The sequence below is a fragment of the Gallus gallus genome, chromosome 17 (assembly GCF_016699485.2).
Source record: "Gallus gallus isolate bGalGal1 chromosome 17, bGalGal1.mat.broiler.GRCg7b, whole genome shotgun sequence".
Lineage (NCBI taxonomy): Eukaryota > Metazoa > Chordata > Aves > Galliformes > Phasianidae > Gallus > Gallus gallus.
In genome coordinates this window covers 6,509,299-6,526,590 of record NC_052548.1, presented here as the reverse complement: position 1 = coordinate 6,526,590, position 17,292 = coordinate 6,509,299, and the positions used below count along the sequence as shown (strand labels likewise).

General features: G+C 50.0%; 1 protein-coding gene across 13 annotated transcripts in view; it reads right to left on the bottom strand.

Annotated features, from left to right (window-relative positions):
• The window catches only part of FUBP3 (far upstream element binding protein 3), a 37,096-nt gene extending 27,816 nt beyond the window's left edge, over positions 1–9,280 (bottom strand). For all 13 annotated transcript variants that reach the window (XM_015279453.4, XM_015279457.4, NM_001006199.2 and 10 more), the window contains exons 1-2: positions 9,113–9,280; positions 2,614–2,719 (exon numbers count right to left, since the gene is read on the bottom strand). In XM_015279453.4, the coding sequence (XP_015134939.1) occupies positions 2,614–2,719; positions 9,113–9,199 (193 nt within the window). In that variant the 5' untranslated portion in view covers positions 9,200–9,280. The remainder of the gene's footprint in view (positions 1–2,613; positions 2,720–9,112) is intronic.
• Between the last annotated feature and the right edge of the window lie 8,012 nt (positions 9,281–17,292).

Genomic DNA, 17,292 nt, shown 5'->3' with positions numbered 1-17,292 from the left:
AACGTTACATTAAGGGAAACGCAAAAGGAACTCATGCTGTCTGGCCTCCAATACTATGACAAGTCTATTTTTCCTGGAAATGCTCTAAAAGCAGCTGAATTTGTTTTGACCAGCGCACTGTCATCCTGTCTTAAGACCACTTCCTAAGCTGACATCAATCAGCCGCGCCGGCAGCTGTTTACAAAAATGGACAGGCAGAATTAGATATCCCTGAAAGCCAGACAGTTCTCTTGTCACCTTAAATACTCTCATATTCCCTCAATCCATTTTTTCCAGCAGTCTTAGGAACAGAAGTAATTTTTTAACAGCTACACAGGACTAAGGGAGCAGTGAGAGCTGTACACAGCCATGAGCACACAGTGTACAGAGGTAAACAAACAAGATTTACCACCACATTTGCTTTCAAGCTATCCAGAGTAGCAGAACGTATCCAACCCTCCCCCACCATAACATTTCCAAAGCATGCATAAAGACAGAATCCCTCTCCTCTTGATGACAATGACCCCAAACCGTAGCTCAGGGCAGGAGATGCAGCAGAGCACGGGCATGAGGTCCCGAATCCCCATGTTGGCAGTAAAAGATCATCCAAATGGGAAGTGCTTTCCTAATCTGGAAGTTATGGAACCTACAGATGTATGTGAGGAAACCAAGAGGATACTCAGGAGTCCAGTCACTCTGGGAAGCTTTCATAAGCCAACTCCTGCTACACGGGGCTGCCTATCACAGCACAAGGATCCAGAGGTAACATGCATTTACAGCACAGCCTGCGCTGGTGTTGACACAAACCATGTCAATACAAACAAGGGTCAGCAAGTAATAGTGCTAACAGGTAAAAGTTTAAGTACAAAGTCTAACCTGGGCTGTTATCAGGCATTACAGCTATTCCATATATTAAAAAATGCATTTAAGGACACTTTAGGAGGTTGGATTTCTCACTTTCAGTCTGCTGAATCAATGAAAACAAACAGTAGGACTACTGCTCCAAGGAAATGGTTCCTCGAGGACTACATCTGTTATTTCTCATATACAGCCATTTATCCAAGCCATCCAGACAGCTCAGCATAGTTTAGCAATCTTCAAATTTACACTAAATATTACTGAAGTCAGTGGCAAAACAGAATCTATTCACATCTCCTGCTCCACCAATGTTTCAGGAATGGAAGAAACATCTAAAGATGACATCCTTTGAAATAATGTCCATGATCAGACTTTTGCTTGAGAACAGCCTGAAGCAGAGCTGAAGCTGAAAACTACTGAGAAGGAAAAGGCCAGTACAGGTTTGCAAATCGTTTCTTTGCAGCTGGTCTAGCCTAGCAATTACACCCACACTGAACACATCTGTTTGATCACAAAAAACCCAGCAGGTTTCACTGCTCAATGCCGGACAGCCCAGCACCTTTCTATGCAGAAACCAGCACATAACAATATAGTGATGCTCCAGCTCACACCTACCAACCCACTCTTTTCCAAAACACCGAACTGAACAAGCAGCAACCTCCTGCTCAAATAGAGCCAATGCCAGAGAACAAAGTGGGTTGTGGCATATGTTCAGACAACAGCCAGGTTTACAAGCCAGAGGCTCCACATGAAAGCAGCTCCTCCTGTGCTCCAGCACGCTTTTCAGCACGAGAAGCAGACAGGCAGTATATAAGCCCTTGTCTTACATAGCTTTGTATCAAACAGAAAAGAAATCTTTTCAAAATGAAGTGCTGAGCTGAAGCTCTCCATATCTCTTCAGTACTCTTAAGTGTATCTATGGAGGAAAGAATCAACCTGCAGGGCCATCTGTTTCAGTAGAAATACTAGGAGAGAAAGAGATGGCAAACAGTGAGCTCTTTCCATCTAAGCAGCAGCAGGTACCACAGTGCAGACATTTCTCTTGTCACAGTGCACATTAGATTTGCAATAGCAGAAAACATCTAACATTTCTTCTTCCCGAAGACCAGAAACAAAGTATATTTATTTTACAAGCATAACAACTCACACAACTCATTATGTTTACCAGAATTACCCAGTAAATTATTCATTGGTTGCAGTCAACACTAAATGCTTCAGAGATTTAATCGCCATGAAAGTTACGCTTAATATAAGAAGTTTCCTTCTAACTTGGATCAACTTGCATCAGCACCGTTTTTCCTTAAAATCCATGTGCAAGGCAAAGCAAAAGGAACGTGACAGCCACTCAGCTGCTGTGCTGTGACTCACGGAAAGAAGCAGAGGGAATACTGCCCCTATACACTGCATGAGCTCAGAAAGCAAGGGACATCTTGCCCACGTGTTCCTGGTACTCTGCACACAGGCCCCAGCACAATTCCATGAAGTACTCCGTCCAAACTATCATGGAACAAGACTAACTACAGAATTAGATTGCTAATCCCCAGAGTTCAAGAACTAAGAAAAGAATTGCTTCACGCTACTATTATTAATGCCTTTCTAGCCCAGCAGAAAGGCCCATAGCCCAGTACTATGCAAGACTCAACAGCACAGGGAATCTTGAGAACAAATTCTACACACAACAAATTGCATCAATTCCTGCCCTTAAAAAAGACAACTGCCACCACAGATGGATTTCAGAAGTGAATTCACAAGACTGATTAATCACAGCCAGCTTACCTCCATCATCAAGGGGCCGTTTCTGCACTCCATAACCGTAAACTGACGGGTCCACGAGTGTTGTAGAATTATTCAAGTGAGGAATATCTCCAATTTTAGCAGCAATCTATAAGAACAGATGATAAAAACTTGGTTAGCATATTTGCAGTTTCAGCCACCGCAGCTAAGCATTCCTTCTTCCAACAAAGCATTTATCCCAGTCCAACAATCTCTGCTATTTTCTACATAGATGGCTTTATAAAAGTCCTAGGAAAGCAGTGCTTTATTTGTAAAGTAAACAGGCTTCCACTTGCTTTTGATATTTGTGTAATTAAGATTGCATTCACCCAGCTCCTCTTCCTGGTCATGAGTATGCATTTACTCCCTGTAATATTACATTCAGATTTGTTCATTCATTCAGCAGACAGCTGACAAATTAAATCCAGTCCCCCAGCTTTGTCCTGGAGAAGCTGCCACCATCACAGCAGTGTAGGAAGACATACATACCTGCTGCATTCATGCATATCCAGATACATAGAAATGCATAGTTGCACATCAGTGGGGGGTGAGGGGAGCAGAGGGAGAAGAATGTGCAAATATACAGCACGAGGACAGGTTTGGGGACTCCTTGTCAAAGGGACTGGATCAGTATGTGTTTACTGTACAAAGAATAAGCCAGTGGGTAAACCATCAGCCCAGAGTAGGTTTCTATTTCCTGCAGTATGAGCACGGCTAAGGCTGCCTGTGCTTCTGCTTCCAGCCCTCGGAGGAGTAACAGATTCTGGAATGAGCTGGGAGGCAAGGAGGATACTTTGAGGGAGAAGGAGACATTCAGGCATGACAGGAAGCAAAGAAAATAGGTGAGAGACACTCTGAGGCATCACTTAATACAACTGAAACGTTAAACTTGTCTCTGACATTCAGGAGACAATTATATGGACTGATGTGACAGAGGTGAGCTCTTTGACCTGTTCTGCAGGCTAACCAATGTAAGCCAAGTCTGAGAGCCAACCAGCTTTAGTAGCTCAACTAATACACCCCTCAGGGACAGGCAAACTATGGCCCCGCAGCACCCATTGCCTACATGAAGGACACTGCTATAGTGCAGAATACAGCTGCAGAACAAATACGTTGTAGGTTGTACAGCACTCACTTCCTTTTCCATCAAAAAGAATGGATCCTTGCTAGCATATCACCAAAGAAGCAAAAGGAATAGATGAAAAAAGAGCATTTTACAAAGATAGGCTTTAAATGAAGGCAAGGGCAAACGACAAATATAACTAAAGGTGTCTCTGAAATTAAGCTTTACTGCAACAAAAAGACATCTACAGTAATTCTGGCTGTTGACACTATCAACTGCTGCAGCGGAATAAACAACCGCACAAGATGCAGAACCACAGGGTAGTGCAAAATGCTATATGAAATAACCTTGGAAGATTGAGGGCACTGCTTTTAGAAAGAATAGAAAATATTCTCAATGCCTTGCTTGGAAAGGGCTCCAAGTTTTGACCATTTTCTTGCATTCTGACCACTCCTTCCCATTCTCCTTTAGAAAGGCAACAACTTGGCTTTAATCAAGTGCCAGAAGCTAGAGAATAAATCCTTCCTACTTTAACAGGATTTTAACTAGTTTTGGATGAGCAACTGGAAACGTAACACTGGACCATTAAACCCACAGTGTGGTTGATCTAGACCCCAAAGAGGAAGCACTGCTCAGCCATAACTTAGCACAGGGACCAGCCACACAGGGCACATTGCACATCAACACCTCCAAGAACCAGTAAGCACAGAGAAATATACTTCTGAAGGCATGAACACAGACAAGCCCTCGTCCATTCTGGGCTAGGAAGCATGAGGAAATGCCCTGCTCTTCTGTTGGACGCTGTACTGCATCCATGCTTCCAGCCCTTGACTCACCTGCTTCCTCCTTGTTTGGGATACAGAGGACTTTAATGAAGGTACAAAGAGCATAGATACTTCCTGACTACTTCAATGCTGAAAAGGAGATTGGAAAAATGTTTTACAATAATCCATTGACAGCTTTGACATGGTAACTTAGAACCAAAACTTATGCCACTGAGCTGCAGTCAAGTATAACGCACCCTGGCAGAACACTTGATTTTAAAGTGCCCATTGTGAAATCTATTAAAAGATACTAAGAAAAAAAAAATCTGTACTACAGAAACCGCTAGCCGATAGTTTGGAACTGAAATCACACGCCACACTTGCACAGGGAAGAAAAGACTGGCCTACAAAAGGAAGCTAGCATGAAGCACGTAGGTGTGAACGAGCAGATCCCCAGCACCAGAGCTGCCAACTCCTACAGCAGGAGAGCATTGCAAATCCCTACTTGTGCTTCACACGCTGCCATCACCCCAGCACACGAGCCTCAAACACAGGGCCAAACAGGAGAGTCAAAGCAATTCTCACACTATCAGCTTCTGGAATATATGTATTTTTTTCCTTTCTTTCTTGAAACTCATACCCTTATCTCCAAAGCCTCCCTGCTGCCTGGGATTACAAGCAGACAACACGCCATCTCACTGCAGTAGGGAAAACACCCTGCAAAATTAAGAGTTAAGCTTTTAAAGTAGATATAACAGTTAAAATACATTTTAACTTCTCGTGTTCAACTTCGAATGGGAACCTCAGTTTTTACTACAGGTTCAGCAGCAAGATAAGCACCAAAGTTAGAACATAGCAAAAGTAAGCAGACCTAGCCCTTATCTGCCTAAATGACCTTGAGTAATGTACTGCTAGCTGCTGCTCCACTGCTTTTGCCCCTCTGCATGTCAGTGGCTTTTTTTTTTTTAACCCAGCACATCCATTTTACTAAGCTGTGAAATACACTGGAGAAAGCACCACTAGCACACAACTGTTTCTATATTGAATACCCCCCTAAATAAAGCTCCCTAACAAACAATTTAAAGGACAGAGCATAAACCTGAGCTGTAAGATTGCAATGGTAAAGCCAGGAAAATCAAAATAAATAAGCCTTGCTTGAGGCGTGCATGTTTTCCAAATATCTATTTCCTTCCTTCTACACCTTTAATACCCTTTAAAAAAGGTTTAATGTCCAAACACTTTTAGATATGAAACCTTCCTGCTAAGTGCAAGACTCAGCCAGCAGAATCTGCAAGATTCAGCTTTCAAAACAGGGCCTGGATCCCAGGAAAGACCTCTCTCCACTGCCCGGCAAAACAGCAGCAACCAATCACATCAGTAGTTCCAGATAGAAGCAGGATGTAGAACAAGAGGCACTGTCATCTGACCCTGCACACAGTTCTAGCGCTTCTGCTACTCTTCCTACTCAAGCAGAGTACTCTTCCTACTCAAGCAGAACACCTGCATGACAGCCATTCCCCCAAAGCTCTGTAGCAAGCAGCAAAAGGACCCACACTCAGTTAAGTTTCAGGTCACAGGTGGTTTTCCTAAATATTTTTGCCAACTTGCAAAGACATAAATCCGGCTGAGAATGATCTGAAAAAGCACTCCAAAAGGGCATGAAGAGGAGTAAGTCTTACAATCTCTTTCCACGGAAATTAGAAGTTGGAGCCTGAGACTAGAAAGGGATGTACACGTACAGCCCATTGACTCACAGTAAGCTTCAGGTCACTTCATCCATGTTGAAGGTACCCAAGATTGGCCACTGCAGGCTGCTAAGCCACAATCTTTCTTCTTCATCACTCCTGGAAACTCAGATTCAGGGTACATATGGCGGGTTACAAGAATTCTACATGTACCTATGTTGAAGGAATCACTAATGCACACCTTGTACAGAAAATGAGACTGCCAAGAAGAAGAGAAGATAAGAATCAAACAAGATGCTGTTCTGTCAGCGAGAACTAAACCCAAGGACAGTCCAACAGAAATCAATTTTTATCCAAAGTGCTGGCAGCTGTGCTTTTTTTGTGTGATCCCATTACTGGAGAGGGGAACAAACATCCCTTCCCACTCTCCAATCCCAAAATGTCTCAGAAGAAAAGCTACCATACCTGGGAGCAGCTGTCCTCACGTACAGATCAGTCACCACCACCAACCCATACATAAACTAACCCACTCACTCGAGATGTGGTGTGGAAGATGCAGAATAGACTGTCTCAAAGCTCTAGCATTCACTTGAGAAAGTCTTCTTTGGTACAGCTCAAGTATTTAAAAGTACATCACAAAAAATCCAATCAAGTCCAGCACAAGCATGGAAAGCAACACAGCAGTCATTTCTTCCAGAAATACTACAGATGTCTCACTGCCACAAGAGCTCACATCCCAGTGTCACTGAAGATTGCAGTTACTGTGATTGATCAGGAAAGTCTTCTCTGTCCTGAATTATTTAGTTATTACTAACTAAGCACAGTGTATCGCAGCTCAAGTTTACTGTAATGGCTCTCTTGAGAACTGAATTTAGTAGATTTGATTACTAGTCTTAAGTGAAAGCTTAAGCCTTGAAATAATTCAAATATCAGATCAGAGATGACAGTCCAACCCAGGAAGCAAGAGCTACAACCCAAATTTGTTCCTCTGCTCCCTCCCTTCTTAGAGCAAAAGTAATATTCTGCAAAGCTACGACACTGGCCAGAAGCAATACACAAGCTGACATCCACATACTGGACCATCAGGCAACCTGTTGCACTGAACACACTCAGTGAAAGCTCTGCCAACACTCCCAGAAAAGTGTCAGTTGCAACTGCCTCTACATCCCACCTGATTCCCAGCCAGGAAGTATCACTGCAGATTGCTAGGGCAGTAAGGGAAATAACTGTCTGCACAGCACTTACCAACAGTGCTTTTCATCCTACAAATACTAACAAAACAAAACAACATTCAGCAGGTAGCATACAACACGCTGCACAAGAATGTAGGCCACTGCACTCCCAAGAACACACGCAGAGAGCACTTTTCTCAACAGGCTTGTTTCCAGCGTGAAAGATACCATGAAAGCTGCTGCTTTGCAGTGCCTGACCTGAAGTTGACAGCTTTGGAGATTTTTAAGTATTTTGGATCAGATTAGACTAACTTTGGTTGAAAGAGTATTTTGGATTTCCACTAGCATACAAGTATAACAAACTTAAGAACAGCAAAATCAGAGTAAATAGAATATTGAAGAATTCTTTATCTTTCCCATGTGTCAACACAAGGCATCCAAACCTACAAACATGACAACAGCAGCCAGAGAACACAGATGTGACTCAGTTTTCAGCTAGCACCGCTTTAGCCTAACACAGCCCAAGACATCCCACTTTCACACTTCATCTGTTACTGATTAGACATACTGTGGTACTTCCAACACAGATCAACAAGTAATTGATGATTTTCTTGCACACGGACAAGTTATTGACAGATTATTCAACTGCTATAAAGCAATTATATTATCAAAATTCAATGACATTTATGCAACAAGAGGCCTCCAGTTACAGATGATCAGGTCAACACAAGCACACCTCTCAAATTAACTGCGCCAAGCTGAGATAATAGGAAAGCTTTCAGGTACCACACACTGTCAAGGCCACGATGCTGTGTTAGCCACTGAAAGAAGGGACACGCTTGGCCTCACCCGGGAGGCAGCTACCACAGCTCGCCTACTGCAATACTTCTGTTAAGAAGCAAATGAACAGATGAAGGGCAAACTGGCTTGGGAGTTCTTCTGGGAAGGTGCAGGGTGTTCCTCTGGAACAGCGAGCGCCTCTGTATGCTTTGCTGCAGACTGTGCAGAACAGGATTTGCTGCCACACTGATTCACAAGTGAGCCGCGAGCGATGGTAAGCCACTCAAGTCCCACCAGGGCAACTGCTTGAAAGGTCCTAGCATCCGTATTAGTTTCTTCAAAGTTTCTCATTTAAGTGAGAAAAGCAAGTCTGGGAAACAGGAGATATTTGCCACCTGGCCTGCAACATCAGAAAGAGTCAAGTCAGTCTTCCAGCACCAGGCCCAGCACTTGCCTATGTCACACTTTGCTACAGTGTGCTTACTGAGCACAGGTGGAGTGCAACTCGGTCAGAGCTGGGACATCCCCTGTAAGGGGAACGGAGCACAAAGCACAGCAAATCCTCAGGACATCCATGCAGCTGAGCTACAGCTACTCAACCCCAAAGCCCTTTTCCACGAAGCGAGGCACAGAAAGGCAGCAGGCGTCCCACCTTGGGCACAGAGGTGGCAACAGCTGCAAGTCCAGTTACCATCTCCACGCTGCGTGAGCCCAGCGATTGCTGGGGGAGCAGCTCACGCCCCTGCCCTCTCCATTCCAAGAGGGAAAGCAGTTCCCCCACATCGGGGCTGCTGCTGAGCCTAAAGCCTAACGAAGGCCTCACTTACAGACTGCACGCTCCAGGCAGCTCCCAGGGCCGCGACCCCCACCGCACGCCCCGAGTCCCCAACCCCGAGCGGGCCCGCCGAGCGCGGCTCCTGAGCAGCGCTGTGAGGAGCGATCGGCGGGGCGGCGGCCCGGCCCCTCAGGGCGGCCCCGCGGCCTAGCGGCGCCCCGCGGCCTCCTCCCGCCCCCCGCCCGGCCCTGCCCGGCGCTCACCTGCCGGACCCGGTGCAGGGCATCGACGAAGCCCTCGGGCTTGATCCCTACGGGCGCCGCGCTCTGCCCCTGCGCCAGCTCCGCCATGACACGCGCCCCGCGCCCGCCCGTTGACGCCGCCGCCGCGCCGTCCCGCCGCTCCGCCCGGGGACCCGCACCCGGAAAGGGAAGGAGCCCCCCACTTCCGCCGGAAGTGGGCCGGGGGGGGCGGTGACCAGGGCGGGCCGGTTGGGGGGGGTGCGGTGGGAGGGGGCGCGGCCGGGCCTGGTGTGGCCTGAGGGTGGCAGGGAGTCGGGGCCGCACGTCTGAGGAGTTCCACGCGTGCACCCGAGGAGCGTGGCCGCGCGGGACCGGGCCCAGCGCCGTGTGTGCAGCCCCCCGCGGCTCGGGCTGCGCAGGGCCCCATCTGCAGCCTTGGGGGCCTCCAGGGATGGGGTACCCACAGCTCTGGGCAGCAGTGCAGGGCCTCACTGCCCTCTGAGCAAACAATTTCTTCTTTATATCTAACCTAAAACTACTTTTTAATGTTTAAAACCATTATCGCTTGTCACGCTCCCTGCTGGCGAGTCCCTCCCTGCTTGCCTGTGGGCACTGGAAGGCTGCAGTGAGGTCTCTCCAGAGCCTTCTCCAGGCTGCACACCCCCAGCTCTCCACTGTTTCCATACAGAGGTGCTGCAGTCTCTGTGCATTCTCTCGCCCTCCCCTGGACCCACTCCAAGAGATCCATGCCAGGCTGGATGTGGCTCTGTGCAGCCTGGTGTGGTGGTTGGCAACCCTGCACGTAGCAGGGGGGTTGAAACTGGATGGTCATTATGGTCCTTTTTAACCCATTCCATCCTATGATTCTGTGATTCTGTAATCCATGTCTGCGGCCCACAGAGGTGAACGCTGCTCTAATGGCACCCATCTCACCCCAGAGCCAGTTTCCCAAAGCTGCTGGACCAGAGTGTTAAATGCGACAGCCAAACCATGATCCAAATGTTGAAAGTGCTCGTTGCCCTCCTCAGCTGTTCTTTGCTCTTTCTAGCACTGTGTGCTGTCCGAATACCAGCATTTCTCACTTCATTGCAGATCTCATCCCTAAGCAGAAAAAACCTGTTTATTTGGGGATTAGGAACATGGCTGGATGACAGAAGGATTTATAACAACCGGGTGTGTGCATCTGCATCACCAACATCTTTCATCCGTGTTCTAGTGGTTGGCAACCCTGCCCATAGCAAGGGTTGGAGACCGGTGATCTTTAAGGTCCTTTCCAACCTACACCATTCTGTGCTTCTATGAAATGATCCTATGATCAAGGCAATTTCTGCAGCCATGGCAGAGAGCACTCAGATCTTTGCTTCTCACTTTCTCATCTCACTGTTTTCCTGTGGCAGGGATGCTCCAGGTGCCAGCTGCTTGGCAAAAGGTGTTTTGGTTGACCCTGGGGAACATGAGCAAGATGTAAATCTCTGCAGGCGGAGAGAGGAAGATGGAGCCCAGCAAAGCAGTAACAAGACATCAGGCAGCAATTGAAAAGGAGGAAATTACAGGCCTTAAACACTTCCAGAAACAAATTTCTGATGTAAATCTTTCTTTGGAGGGGAAAAAAAAAAAAAAAAAAAAAAAAGGCAAAAGAAAGGAGTGATTCTATGCCTCCATCACCCTTCTCCCCCCACTGTCCCCACTCCTGAGACACACACACCTTCACACACACACACACTGAAATTAGTTGTGACAGCTGAAATTCTCTTCTCCTTGGACGATGCTTGACAGGGTACTTAAAAAAAGAGAGGAAAAAAAAAAAGAAGAAGAAGAAAAGGGAAAGTGGTTTGGTGTCGCATGGGGGAGGCGGAGGGGGGCGATGGGGTGGGGGATTTCAAGTGATACAAGACGCATAATTCAGGCTTCTTGGATTGCAAAAGCCCCTCTTACCTAAAGGGCCTGCTGCCTTTATTTTTATCCAAATGGCTCAATTACTGCAAAGCCCCACAGAGAAAATTATGGATGTTTGCCTCTATTTTTCTCCCCTTGTCTCGACAACGGTAGATATTTTGTTTTGCTTCTTTCCATCTCCTTTTTTTTTTTTTTTTTTTTTTCCTTTTGGTGCTGATGGGTGTGGGGGCTGGAGGGGGCCAGGGATAGGGATGGGAATGGATGTGAGACAGGGGATGGGGCATGGCATGTGGTGGCCCTGCCACTGTTGCACCACCTGTTCCTGTCTCCATCTCCCACCCTGCACCTTGCACCTTTTGCTCCTTGAATCCCTCTCGTCCTCTCCCTCACTCTCACCTTTCCCTGAGTCCTCTCCCCCTTCCCTCTCCCTTCCTTCCTTCCCCCGAGTGCCCCCTCCCTGTGCCTCTCAAAGCCACCATAATAGCAGCTTGTTTGGCACTTCACTTGGTCTCAATGAGAAAATTCCCCCCTCTCCCTCTTTTTGCCTTCGTTATTTCCAAACCCTGCAATAGCTCCTTTGCTCAGGGCTGCAGGAAGTGCCCATTTTTCAACATTTTTCTTTGGCTTATGTTTGTCATCCTCTGAATTACCGCACCAGGGAGTCCAGTCAGCCCGACACCAGGCCCTGCTATTCATGCCTCTCCTGCTCCTTGAGATCATAGAGGGAGAAATTAGTTATTTATTTCCAGCACCGCCACGGTGCCCTTTCCAGCAGAAGTGTTTGTTTTGATTGCTGGCTGCAGAGTCGGGGAGGAGCTGGGATGGAAGAGGGTCCCCAGCACAGTGAGGCCCTGCAGGTCCAGGCCACTTTGTCCCATGGGGACACCTTGTTGTCCCCAGGACAGGTGTACCACACTATGACAGATCCAACATGGTGCCGGGGATGCTGCGCTGTCCGTGGTTCTGTCCTCGGGTCAGATGTATCATGGCGTAATGGATCCTGCATGGGGAGCATCTCACCCCAAGCTCATCCTGACCTCAACAACCTGGGCGAGCAGGGAGAGGCTGTGCAGCTTGGGAGGGAAAATCCTGCTCCAGCACAGCCCATGGTCAAGGAGGTCCCATCTCCCCTTGCTGGATGCAGCATTGAGGTCCTGCTGCAGCTTGGGCTGGGTGCACCAAGGGTAGGGCAGCAGCAGTGGTCCATGTCAACATCACGTTGTCCCAACTCAACATAAGAAACCCAACAAAGCAAGGATGTTCCCTGCTGTGGGAAGGCTGAGATGCTGTGGGTTGTGCTGCTGGCACCTGTGCAGGTCCACGGTCAGTTGGACTGGGTGGCACCACCGAGATTTGAAGGATATGACACATGGTGGCATCAGTACAAGGGCCTGGCTGAGCAGGGAGCTGCAGCTTTAAAACAAGAAGAGGAGCAGCAGAAGAAAAAAAATTGGCCCAGTAGGTAGACCTGCTATTTAAGTGCAGTGAAGAAGCAAGCACAGGGAATTACAGGAGAAATGATAGTGCCCTGACAGCTGCCATTTCCCACCACAAGTCTCCCCTAATGGAGTCCTAATGTAGTGGTGGGCTCCTCGCTGACAGCCCAGCCCCAGACAGGTCTCTTCTTTGTGCTGGTGACAGATGGGACAGTCCTGCAACAAACCTGTAATCCTCTGATTTTTGCCGCCTCTGTTTAACCCCTTCTTCCCCTGGCACAGCTCACTGCCAAGGTGTGTATGGAAACCCCCTGCCCCACTGCCGGATGCTGGGTCCTTGTGCCCCAGAGCATGGATATGGGGAGCGGATGGCAACCTGTGGATCTCTCCCCCGTCACTCAGTGGCTGTGGGCAGGTGGCAGAGCTCAGGATCAGGACTAAACCAACACTGCAGCGTGGCTCCCTGTGAGGAAAGCAAAAAGGCAGAGCCTCTTCTGGCTGCATTCCCTGTGCTGCACTGCCTGTGTGACATTTATGTACGCAGGTGAACCAGTGCAGGTGTGCTCACCGGGGGGGACCTGGGCTGCCTGCCCAGCGCGGTGGCTGTGGGCTGTACTACCAGCCACAGGGGATGGCAGTGTGAAAATCTGCCAAAGTTTTCTGGCAGGAAAAGAAATGCTGCTCTGGGAGCATATCGAGATGTGCTGAGGGCCAGCAGGATGGACGGATGGAGGATGCTGTGGCACAGGGGACACAGGCAGAGGCATGCTCTCTCCCATGAGGATGCAAGGGGAGAGATTAAACACCTGCCGATGTGTTCTCCCCATATTTCACAATGATAGACCCAAAGCATCCCTGGGGAGGGATTTTTGGATGCTCCATTAGGCAAAGTGTCAATCCCCTCCACCTCAACCCCATCACAGAACATCTCCAGCAACCAGCATCATTGCCCCAGGGCAAAAGCCCCCCGTCCTGCCTCCCCCAGTGAGTCCCCATCCCACAGCCCTCCCCATAGGGCTGGTCCCACGGATGATGGGGTTCAGAGCACCCCTTGCCCCATAAGGAGCCTGGCGCTGCGGCAGCATCCCACCCTCCCAGCAGGAGAGCAGCAGCGGTGTGCGCAGGTACTCGGCACAATTAGCCAACAAGTGGCTGTTTTGTGAGGGATTGTTGCTGATGTGTTTTAAGTGGCTTTCTGAGTGGAAAATGTTAGGCGTTGGAGAGGATGGCAGACAAAGAGGGGGATGCATTAGGTTTTATTGGTCTGGTTTGCACACATCTGACATCACTCTATTAAGCAAGTTCTGCCCGGCTTTAGGGGAAAATGAAAGATAAAGCAAGAAAAAAGGGGCCGAGGGCATGGGGCGGGGGGAGCGCCAAGGATTCAGACAGGCAAGTGGGGGCTTAATAGCAGGAGACACTGCAGCAAACTGTGTCAACCAGATGGGACCCGGGTGCTGCAGGAGGAGAGGGGAATTAGCCAACCCGCGCTTTGTTCCAGCAGAAAGCACGGCCCTCTCCCCCCAGGAGCTGCCTACGTGTGATATAATACAGCCCCTTTCAGCTGCTAAGCTGGCCAAGGACAAAAGTCACCAATAAATAGTGAGAGGGAGATGCTGAAAGCAAAAGGCAGAGCTGCTGAGGGCCATGCAGGCTTGTTGGGCTGCCCACCATGTGAGCATCATGGGGACCTGTGCCAGGCACATGGTGGCAGGGGTGGGGGTGACACCATGGATGGTGCTGGGCAGGACAGCAGGGCATGGGGCACACTGCTAGCCCTGTTTTCTCTGCCCTGATTCCCATAATTCCAACAGAGATGAAAGAGTCCCCTTGGGGACAGGCTGGAGGGTGAAGTCCCAGCCCTGTCCCAATCTGCTGCTTGGAGATGTTCAGCCAATGTGGTCATCCATGAGGCACCATGCACCGTATCACACACGATGGTTAAAACACCAAATCCTCACCCAGCCTCAAAGGACACAGGCCCCCGCCCCTGCTTTCCCTGCAGCCTCAGCTCCAGCATCTCATTTCTCCCTTTGCTCCCCGATCTGGCAGCTGGACACAGCTCCCTGGGAGCCACTGACATGTGCTGCAATAAGGAAAGCCCAAAGCCCCTGCTCTGAGCTGAAACCCGACTCAGAGTGGAGGGGGTGAGCACTAAACCAGGCACGGTGTCATGCAAACAAGCAGAGCCCCATCCCTATACCCGGAAGGTCTCATGGAAACATCAACTGCATCTGACCTGGAGGAGATGCTGGGTGCCGGGGTCAGGGAGCTCAGCTGGGACACTGAGATGGGCCAAGGGAGCACTGGGGGCCTTGGGATGCCCCATGCAATCCTGAAGGGCTGGGGCCAAAGTGCTTTTGCCAAGGGGAGGTAAAACCAATCGATGAGCCGTGACATGCTGACCCTGGTGCTAAGGCATAAAGTTTTAATGCATGACAGTAAATCTGAGGGTGGGGCACAGGGCAGATGGCTGGGGGGGCGTGGGGGGGAGGGATGTGAGGGGATGAGGAAAGAGTGGGAACTCTCATTCATAGGACCCAAAGGCTGACATGGGATGGGCGATGCCTCCGCCAGGACAGAGGTGTCCCAGCGGCTGAGTATAGTTCTCCAGCAGCCCGTTCCGATGCACGTGCCATGCTCTGGCAGTGGGGACACTGACCCAGTGGCATCCCAAGGTTTCCCAAACCCCACTGTGCCATTCAGTGCAGGGGGATGGGCCAGGTCTTGGTTCTCAGCCCTCATGCCCTGCAGATCCAGTTACCACCAGCTAAAGTAAAATACCTGTCCCTTCCCAGCCTCTTTCCCACTGCTCCACTCTGGTGGGGGGGGGTGGGGGATGCACCAGGGAGGACCCCCCCAGCCGTTGTGATGGAGTGACCAGATGGGCGCTGGGCAGCAGATCTGTGGGTCCCTTGTCTCCCCCGAGCCGGCCGTGCTTTGACGCCCCGTCCCCCTGGGGCAGCCTTTTGTCACGGGTGCGCAGAAGGGCCCCTGTGTCCCTCTGATCCCCGCCGCCCCAGCAGCATAAAGCTGGCTTTCAGGGACCTTCACACCGCTGTTGGGAACCTCCCGGGGAAGGAGAAGGGCGCTTCTTGTTAAACGGGGACACAAAGCCACCTTGTTAAGGGGTTTACAAAGGCGACCATCTCCCCCTCGCCTGGGAAGCCGGCGGCCAGTGGCTCCCAACCTCACCAGAGGATGGCTTTCCCTTGGAGAGACACAAACACTGCAGAGCTGTGCTGCGCTGCTGTTCTGCGAGCTGTGGGATGGGCCCCTTTAACCATTTGGAGCTGAATCTCCAGAGGGAAATGGGAAGCAAACACCCATCACATGGAGTGCTCTGATTTGCCCTGCGGCACAGCATCCTTGGTGCAACCTGCCCCACACTACATGGGTGGTTTTATCCCCTCCATCAGGAAAGGCGGAAGTTCCCTCCCATCCACTCTGAAGGTAGGGACATGGAGTCCCAGCAGGTGACAGGGACAGCAAGCCACAGGTGTCCCCACTGCCTTCCCATTTCCCTGCATGGACCGAGAGATCCCATTTTCCACCCAAAGAAATTAAAGTTAAGCACAACCCCAACAGCTTCCTGGTCCCCACCACTTCTCTCCTAACACCCATCTGTTCTTATTCTGCAACAAAATGAATGGGATTTTTGGCACAACCCATATGGGTTCTGACCATGCTCCTTGCCATGATGCCCCCTAAGCTGTGCAGACAGCATCCGAGGGCTCTGCACATCACAGTGGCCCCATCTGACCCCCTAGGACACACTGCCCAACCCTGTGTGTTATTCAGAGCTGTTTTTAGCAATGCTCTCTCTAAAATTCACGTGCATATTAAACCCTAAACCCAGTAATTACCTCTACCTCCAGAGAAACAGGAAAATTGATTTTGCCATAGTGATGCAGCAGGCTGCTATAGCTGGCGCTGGCTGGGCGGCTTTTAAAAGTCAGGTCTAGGCAGGCATGTACAGAGTGCTGAGAGCTGAGCTGCCCTGGGCTGCCCCTGCCTTCTTCTGCTCCCCCCAGCCCCAGGAGTCCCCACTGGAGCGAGCTGCCCTTGAGCACACCTGTGAGCAGCCCCTTGGGTTGAGCAATCCCCATGGGGTGATCCCTGCCGGGCAGCGAGCGCATTGCCAGCAAAGCCAACTCAGCAGCTAGGAGCTCATTCGCCTCTGCTTTTCCCTGCAGCACATGCTTGCCTCTCACCTACGCTTGCAGGTGGCACTATAGTGGACAAGATCCCTCCCGGCACTGTCCCCACACCCTCCTCCTCCTCCTTCCTGCAGAGATAACATCCCTGGGGAGCAGGACTGGAGGAGATGTCACCTCCTCTGCATTGAGAAAGCAAACACGCACTGCCATGCCCACCTATGCTTCATGGTCCTTTGGGTGGTGGTGCCACATCAGGTGTAGGTTCTGCACTGGGGAGCCCCTGGGCCACCTCTCTACAGGGCTGAGGGTGGCTGTCCCTTACAGTAAATTGGACTGCTGCAGCTTTAAAGAGCCACACGTGCTCTTTGGCTTGCTACAGGGCCGGTGGCAGCAGGGAGAGCCGAGGACACCTGCGGAGATCCTGTACAGCTGGGGAAGATTAGCCTTTTCCACTAGACAAGACCCATTACCATGTTCCAATATACCATCACTTCCGCTAGGAGAGCCTGCAGATGAGATATCGATTGCGGTGACCCCGGACCAGCCCTTCCCTGGAGCCTGGCAGGGTTGCAGAGCAGCCCCACAGCACGTGGGCATATGGTGGCTGGTGCCCAGGCAGGAGTGAAGGGTGTAGATGGGGTGTCCAAAATGTCATCCCATAATAGCTCTGCTGGGGAGCTCCCAGGTGGTTTGGGTGCACTGCACTGCT